The sequence below is a fragment of the Paramisgurnus dabryanus genome, chromosome 15 (genome assembly GCF_030506205.2).
Source record: "Paramisgurnus dabryanus chromosome 15, PD_genome_1.1, whole genome shotgun sequence".
NCBI classification, from domain to species: Eukaryota; Metazoa; Chordata; class Actinopteri; order Cypriniformes; family Cobitidae; genus Paramisgurnus; species Paramisgurnus dabryanus.
This window is the reverse complement of record NC_133351.1, coordinates 8,421,222-8,433,382: the sequence shown is the minus strand read 5'-3', so window position 1 is coordinate 8,433,382 and position 12,161 is coordinate 8,421,222. Positions and strand designations below refer to the sequence as shown.

The window sequence follows — 12,161 nt, the reverse complement described above, 5'->3', positions numbered from 1 at the left end:
TATGTCTCTTTTGTAACCATTTTTCATTTTGAAACAATGACTAAATGTTAACCGTAGCATGGATGAATCCTGTTTACTTCTATATGACCCAGATAGATGAGCGTGGCTGTGCTCTTCACAGCACAGATGGCTGCATGAAGATCCTCCCCTGGTGGCCTGCTCACAGTCAAAAGAGCGAGTGTGCTTTTGGCAGGTCACTTTGGATAAGTGTCAGTTTGGAGAATGTAATCGAAGCCTGAGGGCCCTCTGTTAGTAACAGGTTTCAGAATAAAATCATGGGACAAGCAAACCAAAACTAAGTGTTCAGTTCTCTGTTCATTTACCAGTTTTGTTTGAGGTATCATTCAATTCTGTAGCACACACATGTTATGGGAAGTGTGTATTTTATTGATTGTACAGTATATGGCAGAAGTGGCCAAGATTTACTGGGGGATATACACTCACCTAGAGGATTATTAGGAACACCATACTAATATTGTGTTTGACCCCCTTTCGCCTTCAGAACTGCCTTAATTCTACGTGGCATTGATTCAACATGGTGCTGAAAGCATTCTTTAGAAATGTTGGCCTATATTGATAGGATAGCATCTTGTTGTTAATGGAGATTTGTGGGATGCACATCCAGGGCTTGAAGCTCCCGTTCCACCACATCCCAAAGATGCTCCATTGGGTTGAGATCTGGTGACTGTGGGGGGCATTTTAGTACAGTGAACTCATTGTCATGTTCAAGAAACCAATTTAAAATTATTCGAGCTTTGTGACATGGTGCATTATCCTGCTGGAAGTAGCCAACAGAGGATGGGTACATAGTGGTCATAAAGGGATGGACATGGTCAGAAACAATGCTCAGGTAGGCCGTGGCATTTAAACGACCATTACACCACCACCACCAGCCTGCACAGTGGTAACAAGGCATGATTGATCCATGTTCTCATTCTGTTTACGCCAAATTCTGACTCTACCATCTGAATGTCTCAACAGAAATCGAGACTCATCAGACCAGGCAACATTTTTTCAGTCTTCAACTGTACAATTTTGGCGAGCTCTGGCAAATTGTAGCCTCTTTTTTTCTATATGTAGTGGAGATGAGTGGTACCCGGTGGGGTCTTCTGCTGTTGTAGCCCATCTGCCTTAAGGTTGTGTGTGTTGTGGCTTCACAAATGCTTTGTTGCATACCTCGGTTGTAACAAGTGGTTAATTCAATCAAAGTTGCTCTTCTATCAGCTTGAATCAGTCGGCCCATTCTCCTCTGACCTCTAGCATCAACAAGGCTTTTTACACCCACAGGACTGCCGCATACTGGATGCTTTTCCCTTTTCACACCATTCTTTGTAAACCCTAGAAATGGTTGTGTGTGAAAATCCCAGATTGTGAAATACTCAGACCAGCAACCACCGTCTGGCACCAACAACCATGCCAAGCTCAAAATTGCTTAAATCACCTTTCTTTCCCATTCTGACATTCAGTTTGGAGTTCAAGAGATTGTCTTGACCAGAACCACACCCCTAAATGCATTGAAGCAACTGCCATGTGATTGGTTTCTTAGATAATTGCATTAATGAGAAATTGAACAGGTGTTCCTAATAATCCTTTAGGTGAGTGTAGTTAAAGTCGCCATGAAACGGAAGTAGCGATTGCCTTATTTTCCCCGTGGTGACGTATATCCGAATGAAACGGCTTTTGAGATGAAATAAGGCAGGGCTGGATTTGAATTTGTCCATCGAGATCTGATTGGATCGTTTGAAGTTGGGTCGTGTTGCTAATTGCTAATCACTGCGATCTTCTCCCGGACCCCGCCCACCTGCCATACTTTTGACCGGAAGTGAAGAGAGATCGTTTTGAGGAGGGGAGGAGATTTGCATTTTTGATTAAAGATTATGAGCACACACGAATTTTTAAAAAATAATGAAGCTCACAGATAAGTCATTTGTTAATAATACCACACTATTAAAAATACATATATAGTTTTTCATTTCAATTTCATTGCGACTTTAATTTAATAATACCATACGTTGAGAAAATCAAAGCATTTGGAGGCTATTAAGTGGATAAAAGATTGAAATTCCCTATATTTTGAACTGGAATTCCATCCTTTTCCATTTTCAGCCCTCTTTATGTGGCATAATATGGGATTTCTGCACGTTTTGATCAATGCATTTGGTATAGAAGCTTCTGCATCAAATGCATGTAAATAAAAGCTAACAAGAGTCATGCAAGCAATTATGCTCAGTCTTTGTCAATCTTTTAAGTATTGGTGTTTGAAATTGCATGTGCATTTTTGCAGCAGCTATTTGTTTTAAGCTTTGACTAATGAAAGCAATAGAAGAATGTTGGTCTTTTGAATTAATGCATGTAACTTGTGCTGTGAAGTGGAACCGACTATTCCTCCATTAAGCTGGCAAACATGAAGGTTAATGACAAATTAACTGGCATCAGATCCACATTTCTTCCCCCGCCTATGAATTATTTAGAGCTTTTAATGCCCCGTAAATGTTTTCTTTACAATAGCGGACAGAGCTGAGCGTCGAACGGCCGACTGAAAGGTCATCCATGTCCCCTGGCATTTATTTTATTTTCCTGTCCCTTCTATCACCTCTCAGCCCTGCAAACCTACAGGCAACAGTCTTTGAAACCGATAGCTGCCATCCTTAGCTAATGCAGTAAGGGAGTTGATTCACAGAAGTTGATGCATCAGCTATTAGGATTTCATTTCTGCCTGTAACTAATGGATTGAGAGTGACAGACAGCCGCTGCCCACTGCGTCCTCAGCGCTGCTTTAGATTACGTTCATCCATTGCGAGAATTGGAAACAGGTGGATGTGAAGCTACCGGGAATCGCATTAAATTTTCCACTAACCAAGATGAATTTGTTTAGAAGTGAAGAAAGAAATTGCATGGCTTAGAGCATATTTTGCTTTGACAGATCTGCTACGAAATAAGATCATCAACCATTTTGCATTGAAGCTGTGATTTTATACTTACCAAGGTGACTTACTGAAACTTTGCATTGCTATAAACAGGGCTATGTTAAAAAAATTAGCGTTTCAGTTACCAAATGTCCTACATAACATTTAAAATCTGGGTTAGCAGAGCAAAGCTGGACATGTATTTTTTTGTAGACCAACAAGGGGGACGTTAACCAGATCAAAGTCCTGCTCTGATTTAGGAAAGTGTCTGCTGTACTGCTTGTGTTAGTTTGTTGTGCTTGTTTGAAGTGATATTCATACTACTTGTTTGAAGTGGTACCAAGTGATACTAAACAATTCTTTTCTTTCCTTTTCTTTTCAGAAGACTGGACACTCGAACCGAACATTTGGACGGTTTACTCATGGTGTGTTTGGCTTTATAGATACCAGGTTATTACAAGACAGATTTTATGATAACATCTCAGAGTCTGTATGTCATTTAATGTCTGGTCTTTGTTTAAAAATCAAGGAAGCATTGTTGTATATATCAGTAGTAAATAGGGTTGCAAAATTCTGGGAATCTTGGAAACTTTCCATACAAATTACACGGGAATATGGGAATTGTGGTACACGGTTCAAAATGAGTCAGATGTCAAAGAAGCTAACCCTTTACAATACTAGTATTAAAGAGCATCTATTGTCCGATTTGCATTTTTACATTTCCTTTGGTATGTCGGTGTGTATTAGTACATGTCAACGATATGCAAAAGGTACAAACCTAAAAGGAAACAATGACGCGAGTTCACTCACAGTCTGTAAGTTAACTCCTGTTAGCATTGCATTGTGGGCGAATCTTTCAAACATGGTAAGGAGCGTCACATTTACGGCTGACGTCAGAGGTATTCAGGGCAATTACAACGTACAGATTTGCTGGCCAATCAGGGATGCAGAGCTTCTCAAATCCGTACATTTCAGGAAGAGAAATTGTTTTTTATCATTACCAAATACACAAAATAACGTTGTTTTTTAGCAATGAAATTGGTGCTCTTTAAATAAATACTTTTATCACACATGGCCATTGTTAAAGTACACTGAGCCAAGACAAATGTATTATGGGCACATCCAAAGAGTAGACTTTACCATACACGTGTTTGTTTCTAACCTGAGAAATATTCAATGCTACCTCATTCGTACATATTTTACGAGGTGGCTTATTCACATTAATTCATACTACCACATTCATACATTTTTGTACGATTTGATTTTGCCCGTCACTTTGCGGTTACAGACAGCTTTATGATAGTCATTTTTTGTACGATTCACTTTGTACAAATTAGCCAACTCGTAAAATACGTATAAATTCTCGTGAGATCAGTCTGGAAAATTATAGAAATGTATGCAAAACAAAATATGTAGAAATAAAAGCATGTTCAGATTGTAATGTGGGTAAATCACAAAGCTGAATTCCTATTGGCCGACACTTAGGGGTAGTCATTCAACCATTTATCGTTTTCAGCACTATCGTTTATGTAATTGTAAAGAGTTTAAAGGAAAACACCACCGTTTTTTTATATTTTACTATGTCCTTACCTCAACTTCATGAATTAATACATACCTATCTTTTTTCCCTGCATGCACTAAATCTTTGTACAGCGCCTCGTGAATGTGTTAGCATTTAGCCTAGCCCCATTCATTCCTTAGGATCCAAACAGGGATGAATTTACACACTTGCAACACTTCCATGTTTTTCCTATTTAAAGACTCTTACATGAGTAGTTACATGAGTAAGTATGGTGGCACAAAATAAAGCTTTTGTTTGAAGCCATAGAAATGAATAGGGCTAAGCTAAATGCTAACACATTCACGAAAAGCTGTACAAAGATTATAAGTGCACGCAATGAAAAAAGATAGGTTCGTATTAATTCATCTAAGTTGAGGTAAGAACATAGTAAAATATTGAAAAACGGTGGTGTTTTCCTTAAAGAATTAAGGTTGTATACACCTTGAGGATTTAGCATCAATTCAGTCACTGATGATCTAAATTATGTGCCTTAAATAGTGAGCACTGCCCTGCTCCTATCATGTCTCAGAGAAACATTTATTATTATAAACGAATACTAATGGGGACATAATTTGGCCTATATTAAATAAGCCCACACACACAAAAGACATCCCACTAATGCAATAAACAATGAATGCATCCTTGGTTTTAAATACAGACCACGTTTTTGATTTATTGTCACATGTTGTGATTATTAAAATGTAATATCTTTTTCCAATTAAATTGTAATAAATCATTTCGTTGTGATTATTATTTCCTTTGTGTTTGCTTAATGTCATTTTTCATTTACTGTATGTCAGTGCTTGTGGTTTCTGCTGTCTGTGTGATTGAATTGTGACACATTTGAAGTCAAATTTTGTGAAATTGTCTGTATGCTCTCTCTGCTAAAGAGAGACGCCCGACAATGAATCAATCCACTTTATGTACCAATGCACATTAATCTCGGGCATCAATAATGCAAAAAGCTTAGCAGTGCTTAGCATTGAAGCAATTTGTACAAACTGCTGACACATTTGCACTGATGTGGTGAGATTTAGACGTGGCTCCCTACAGTATAAAAGCTCTTTAAATTGAAACCATGCGTTAAATAATTAATCAGACATGCAGAATTAATCTGAATTATTTTTTGTGCCCTCCATTGTAGAACTTGCATTACTATAGCATTTCCATTTCTAAACTCAAGGAATTCATATTATTTCCTTTTTTTAATTATGTAGAACTCATGGATTGATATGATATCTGATCATTATTATTTACAAATAGCACAAAGCTAATTTAGTAATAAATCGGTAATGCAATAAGGTTGTAATTGTTAAAGGTGCCGTGTGTAAATTTTAGCGGCATCTAGTGGTGAGGTTGCGAATTGCAACCAACGACTTAGTCCACTGCTCACCCATCGCATTTGAAACACATAGAGAAGCTACGGTGGCCACCACCGGACAAACATGCATCGTCGGAGACAACTTAGTAAAAACACTTTGTCCGTTAAGGGCTTCTGTAGAAACATGGCGGCACAAAATGGCGACTTCCATGTAAGGGGACCCTCACTGTATGTAGATAAAATCGTCTCATTCTAAGGTAGAAAACACATAACGGTTCATTATAAAAGGTCTTTATACACTCCTGATAATATAGTTTTGTATATTATATTGCATTTCTGTCAAGAGATCCTTCTAAAAATTACACACTGCACCTTTAACATTAGTAAATGCATTAGCTTACATGAACTAACAATAAGCAATATAGTTTGTCAGCATTTACATTTATGCATTTGCCAGTTGGTTTTATCCAAAGCGACTTACAGTGGATTATATAGATTTTTTTTATCAGTGTGTTTCCTGGGTGACCCATGACCTTTTGTGCTGCTAATGCAATGCTCTACCACTACGCTATACAGGAACACATTTATTAAGCTGTGTTAATGTCAATACAATTGTTCATGTTAGTTCATTGTGTGTTAACAGTTACAACTTTTCATTTTAAAAACGTATTAGTAAATGCTGAAAATAACATGAACTTAGCTAATCATGTTAGCTAATGCATTAAGTAATGTTAACAAATACAACCTTATTGTAAAGCGTTACCAATAAATCTGATGTCTATCTGCAGTGCAATGTGTTTACCTGATTAGCATTGCTTAAACCAGCACTGGAAAACAGTAAACAGTTTTTTAATAGCAATTTAAAGTTGATACGAGGCAAACAAACACACTGCTAGATATTCTAGGCATGGTAATCTATCAGGGGAATGTGTTTTTTCAGCAGTTGCTTTACTGAGGCTGCGATTCAGCTATATAGTAACGGTGATGTCTTGTCTCATTTTCTCCTCTGCCACTATGGAAGCGAAGTTTTCCGCTCCTGTCGGAAGCAAAGTTATGGTAATGTTTTTATCTCTGTGCTCTCTACAGTCCTCTGTTTCTCCATCATGCCACCCATATCAAACACCATTTTCATTTATTAATTTCATTTATCACTATGTGACAGCTTTCCCCATTAGTGTGGTACTCTTTTCCTCAAGGGAAGAATGAATATATGCAATACAAAAAATGAATTTTGACAATATTTGAATCATCATATAACAAGCAGCAATATTAGCCTATCCTTTTGAATATTTAGTTAGGATGGTACTTTTTTACCATTACTTTTTCTTGTGTGTTGTTGTGATATAATTCAGGCTAAATGTGACTTTTCTCTCTCACAGACTCCGAGACTACAGAAGACGAAGCCGCTGAGCCACAAATACCCCTGGAAGCTAAAGAAGGAGCCAGAGGTTTTCAAGATGATGCCCAACGTGTGCCTGCGGGTAAATATACCTTCAGAATAAACTCCAATGTAACCGTCTGAAAAATAGGTTCTTTGGAGAACCTAAAATGGCATCACTGTGGAGAACCTTTTGTAGCACCATTATTTTTATCATGTTTTAAAATTTATTCTATAACGGGCCATGCATACAAATGTTTAATAATAGGCAGAATTTTATATATATATATATAACCTCGTGCATGCAAAAGACCGCCAAAAAACAGACCAATTTCAGCATAACACCGACTTTGACGTTACAGTCATGATGTACGGCCACAACATTAAATTACACATTAAATTAAGTACAATGTTGTTACAATGCTCAAAACAAAGCTGTGACTGCTGAGTTTGTGCTGTATGCTAGTTAATACTATGCTAGCGTTTATGCTGAAGTTCTACTATTGATGTTAAAGTTACGCTTTGCAAGTCCATACTGAAAAAAATCATTTCCAATCTCCGAATAATTGATTGTTTCTCAAATTCTGTATCTTTGTCTGAACGTAAGGTCTGTTTGCACACACACAGAGCTACTCAAATGAGCTGCTCTGAGAAACAGCCAATCAGAGCAGAGCATTATTATTCATAACCCTTTCAAATAAGGTAACAATAGACCATTTCATTCTAAATGCAAATCCTATAGTAAATCTCTGGATAATTTTTGCACTTATTAAAGCCACAAACATTCTATGTAGATATCAGAGAACAGTTTAACTTATTATATTATATTATATTATTATTTAATGCATTCTTCGGCACCTTTAATGATAAAAATTTTGGATGAACTATTCTTATGAAGGAATTGCTATTTATCTTTGAAGAATCACTGTTAATTTTTACAGAAATGTTTTGACACTGTACTATTGAATTTTCTCTTTAGTTTTTATATTAGCTGAGATAAGATTACATAAATAATCTATTCTGCTTTCAGTGGAAGCTCTTAACATCTATTTCACACATTGTGGTAGAGCTCCAAGGTTTTCTTATCACAGATCTAATAAGTCAGACCGGTGCTCATTGAAGTGTAAATAAAGAAGTAATCACAGATGAGCTACTGTAGGGCAACAACAAGCCACAAATCAAATAAAACTATCATTTTTGGTTAAACTTAATAAAATCATTTTGCACTTTTTTCCACTTAATGATTATTATACAAGTGTGATCTCATTCATATTTGTAGGAATAAATAACTAACGTGTACACATGCATTTATGTGCATTCAATTACGGAAACATACAAAATCAATGAATGACATATTTTCATGTTTTTGTGATAAGTTTTTATATTATATATTCAAGAGGTTAACAAAATTTACAATTTAAAAAGGTCTTCATAAATTATTCACTTTGCTGAAAGACCAGAAAGAATTTCAATGCTTGTTTTTTGCTAGTAAGAGTCAAGCTGGAAATATTTAGCAGAATGTTATTTTTTTACGTGAACCTGTTTATTCTGTTTTGCTACACCTTTAATTTCGAATTTTGTATCTGATAAATATTTTTTTTTATATTCATGAAATACTTTTTTGCATTTTTGCAAAATGCACAGATGTGTTTACAAAGAGAGAAATCTGAGACTAACTATCTCTATTTATGTAGTCCCTTTGCAGAGTCTATGCTTAGTATTTTTATTTTGTCAAAAGCTTTCCCATAACCCCCTGGGAGAAGCAGACGGTAGTGTATTTTTTTAAAGAATGAATGCTTTATTCCATTTCTTCCATTTTTCATCATTGTAAACAGCTACCAAAAACTGAGTCGAAGAATACAGTGATGTTTATTTGATGTGCGATTTCTGCTTAGAAACGAGAGGTGTGGGAGCAACATGGCCTGTATATAAATATCCATTTTGATCTTACCACATGACACTGAAATTCATCTTGTGTACAATACAGCTTTCAGCGAAGATGGATTTTAGAAAAACACTGCAAGCAATGAAGTTTAAATTAGATTTTCCACTGTCAAATTGCTTGATTGTCATCATCAGAATTATGAATAATGTACTTTCACGTGAAATATGTCTGTACGCTCCAGAGTTTTTCTACAAAATCTACAACGTTTCACCAAAGAGATAGTGATAAAATCTATGTGTTGAAGATTGGGTGGCATGCATGATCTCCGTAGTGGTGTAAATGATTGATTTGATCTGTTAGGGTGGGCGTAGAGGGGGGTGCAGCTGCCCATTGTTATTGATTTTGATGGATGCTTCCTGACTACAGTCTAATGCATTCAGTCATTCTGAAACACGCCTCGTCTAGAGGCATCAGTTGGGACCTGGCTGAAACAAAACTGAAATACATCACCTGGGCTTTAGTCCTCACTTCTAATACATGCTCATAATATCCACAAATATTTGCGTTGGTTGACATTTTATTTAGATCAAATGAATGCATTAGGTCTTAAAATGCATGGATTACTTAAATTCTTGCTAAAGGTTTGCATCAAAATAAAAATGACGTCACGCTGAACAGATCGTGCATCGTAGCTCCGTCGAGTTCATCATCTAAAAGCTTTTTTTTTACCATCTTATTCCTATTTATATAATATAACTTATTAGTTTTACATAGGAATACTTTACCGTGACGATTATTGAGCAGTACTACCACGTGAAACTATTTATCACTAATAAACACCCAGTGTTGTTAGCATATAGCCCGCTAGCATCCACACGGTGGAGGCTGAAGCTAGCATTTTCCGATCTAATGGCGGATTCATCTGATATATGCTTTTCTGACCTATCCTCACCTGAGCGGGAAGCTGTGGAGGAGTTGTTTCCCGGTTTTAGCAGATCCAAGGCGAGGTACAGCGCCCACTTCACCCTGCCTTCCGACGTCCACAAGCGAGCAACAAACATGCATTCCACGCGATGCAGCTTCACGGACCGTGAACGACATGAAAGCGATCGGGAAGCTGTGGAGGAACCGCTGCCCGGCCTTCGCAGATTCGGCAAGCCAAACATCACCCTGGCACCAGACGTTCGCAGGCGACCGAGGCGTGTCTCAACCGAACACCCCACGCGATGCAGCTCCGGGGACCGCGTTCGGGTAAACGAAGACGCCATCGCCCAGCATGAAAGCGGTAAGACTCCGCTTGTTATTGTAACATGTACTACTTGCCACATGTATAGTTTAGCTTCTGCTGTTAGCATAGAGGGGTTTACATGCACTAAGTGTATTGAAGTGTTAAGGTTAACTGAGAAGGTTGCTGAACTAGAATCGCGCATCCGAACGCTAGTTGAGGATAGCAAAACCGCTAATGTTACTGTCGCAAATAATCTATCGAGCGAAAAGACTAATGGCTCGGTTCCGACATCAGATGCTAATATAAATATTACAAATACTGTATCGAGCGCGCATAGTGTTTATCAAAATACACATGGCTCGGTTCCGTCATCAGAGTCAAGTCGGCGGTCAAACTGGGTGACTGTTAGGCGGCATAGTCATAAACGGCGTCCTTCTAAGACCCATAACGTAACGACAATTTCTAACAGATTCGATCCCCTAAGGAGTATACCAGCTGAAACACCTTTTAAAAGTGCCCTGGTCATTGGAGATTCTATACTCAGGAACACTAACATTGAGGCTCCAAACACCATAGTCGACTGTATACCGGGAGCCAGAACGTCTGACATTAGATCCAAACTCAAAGTGCTGGCTAATGCTAAGCGGAAGTTTTCTAAGATTGTTATTCACGCCGGCACGAATGACACAAGGCTCCGCCAGTCGGAAATCACCAAAGATAATATCAAGGAGATGTGTGAAATTGCAAAAACAATGTCAGACAATGTAATATGCTCTGGTCCCCTCCCCGCCTACCGGGGAGATGAAACACATAGTAGATTAGTGTCTCTCAATGGATGGATGTCAAAATACAATCCATCACGCACACTACGGTCGCTAAATTCTGGCCTATTGATTATCCCTAGACTATCAAAAGTGTCTAAAAGTGGAAGATCCTTTTCCTACTTAGCCCCTAAGCTCTGGAATGATTTACCAACCGATGTCCGAGAATCAGACACAGTCGATCATTTTAAATCTAGACTTAAAACTTTTCTCTTCAACAAAGCATTCGCATAATTTGTCTAGTAAAGGTTCTTAACTCGCAATAGTTAGTTTCACGGAACAAAGCACTCACGGTCATAACACAGACCAACCAAATAAATAAATAAAAACCTTTTCTACATGAACACTTAAAATGAATTGCATTAAATAGTTTGCCACCGTTTGCCACTGAACCTGCATTAACGACGACAGTGGGGCTTCCGGCCTTAGTCAAACGGTTTGGCACGTATGGTCGGGTTGCGATTTTGGTGCTTTCGTGTGTTTTGTGAATAGTATGCCATACAGACCCGTTTGCCACTGAACCTGCATTAACGACGACAGTGGGGCCTCCAGCCTTAGTCAAACGGGTTGGTATGTATGGTCGGGTTGCGTTTTTCGCGCTTTCGTGTGTCTTGTGAATAGTATGCCATACATACCCGTTTGCCACTGAACCTGCATTAACGACGACAGTGGGGCCTCCAGCCTTAGTCAAACGGGTTGGCACGTATGGTCGGGTTGCGATTTTGGCGCTATTGTAAGTCTTATGAATAGTATGCCATACATACCCGTTTGCCACTGAACCTGCATTAACGACGACAGTGGGGCCTCCAGCCTTAGTCAAACGGGTTGGCACGTATGGTCGGGTTGCGATTTTGGCGCTATCGTAAGTCTTATGAATAGTATGCCATACATACCCGTTTGCCACTGAACCTGCATTAACGACGACAGTGGGGCCTCCAGCCTTAGTCAAACGGGTTGGTATGTATGGTCGGGTTGCGTCTTTCGCGCTTTCGTGTGTCTTGTGAATAGTATGCCATACATACCCGTTTGCCACTGAACCTGCATTAACGACGACAGTGGGG

The 12,161-nt window shown here is 38.4% G+C and overlaps 1 protein-coding gene across 8 annotated transcripts in view; it reads left to right on the top strand.

Moving 5' to 3' along the window:
* spegb (striated muscle enriched protein kinase b) overlaps window positions 1–12,161 on the top strand; it is a 126,296-nt gene that overhangs the window by 58,156 nt on the left and 55,979 nt on the right. For 2 of the 8 annotated variants that reach the window (XM_065252133.2, XM_065252132.2), the window contains exons 3-5: window positions 3,289–3,331; window positions 6,810–6,844; window positions 7,168–7,269. In XM_065252133.2, the coding sequence (XP_065108205.1) occupies window positions 3,289–3,331; window positions 6,810–6,844; window positions 7,168–7,269 (180 nt within the window). Of the gene's footprint in view, window positions 1–3,288; window positions 3,357–6,809; window positions 6,845–7,167; window positions 7,270–12,161 lie in introns of all 8 variants that reach the window. The other 6 variants (XM_065252137.1, XM_065252134.2, XM_065252139.2 and 3 more) reach the window with 5 other exon arrangements.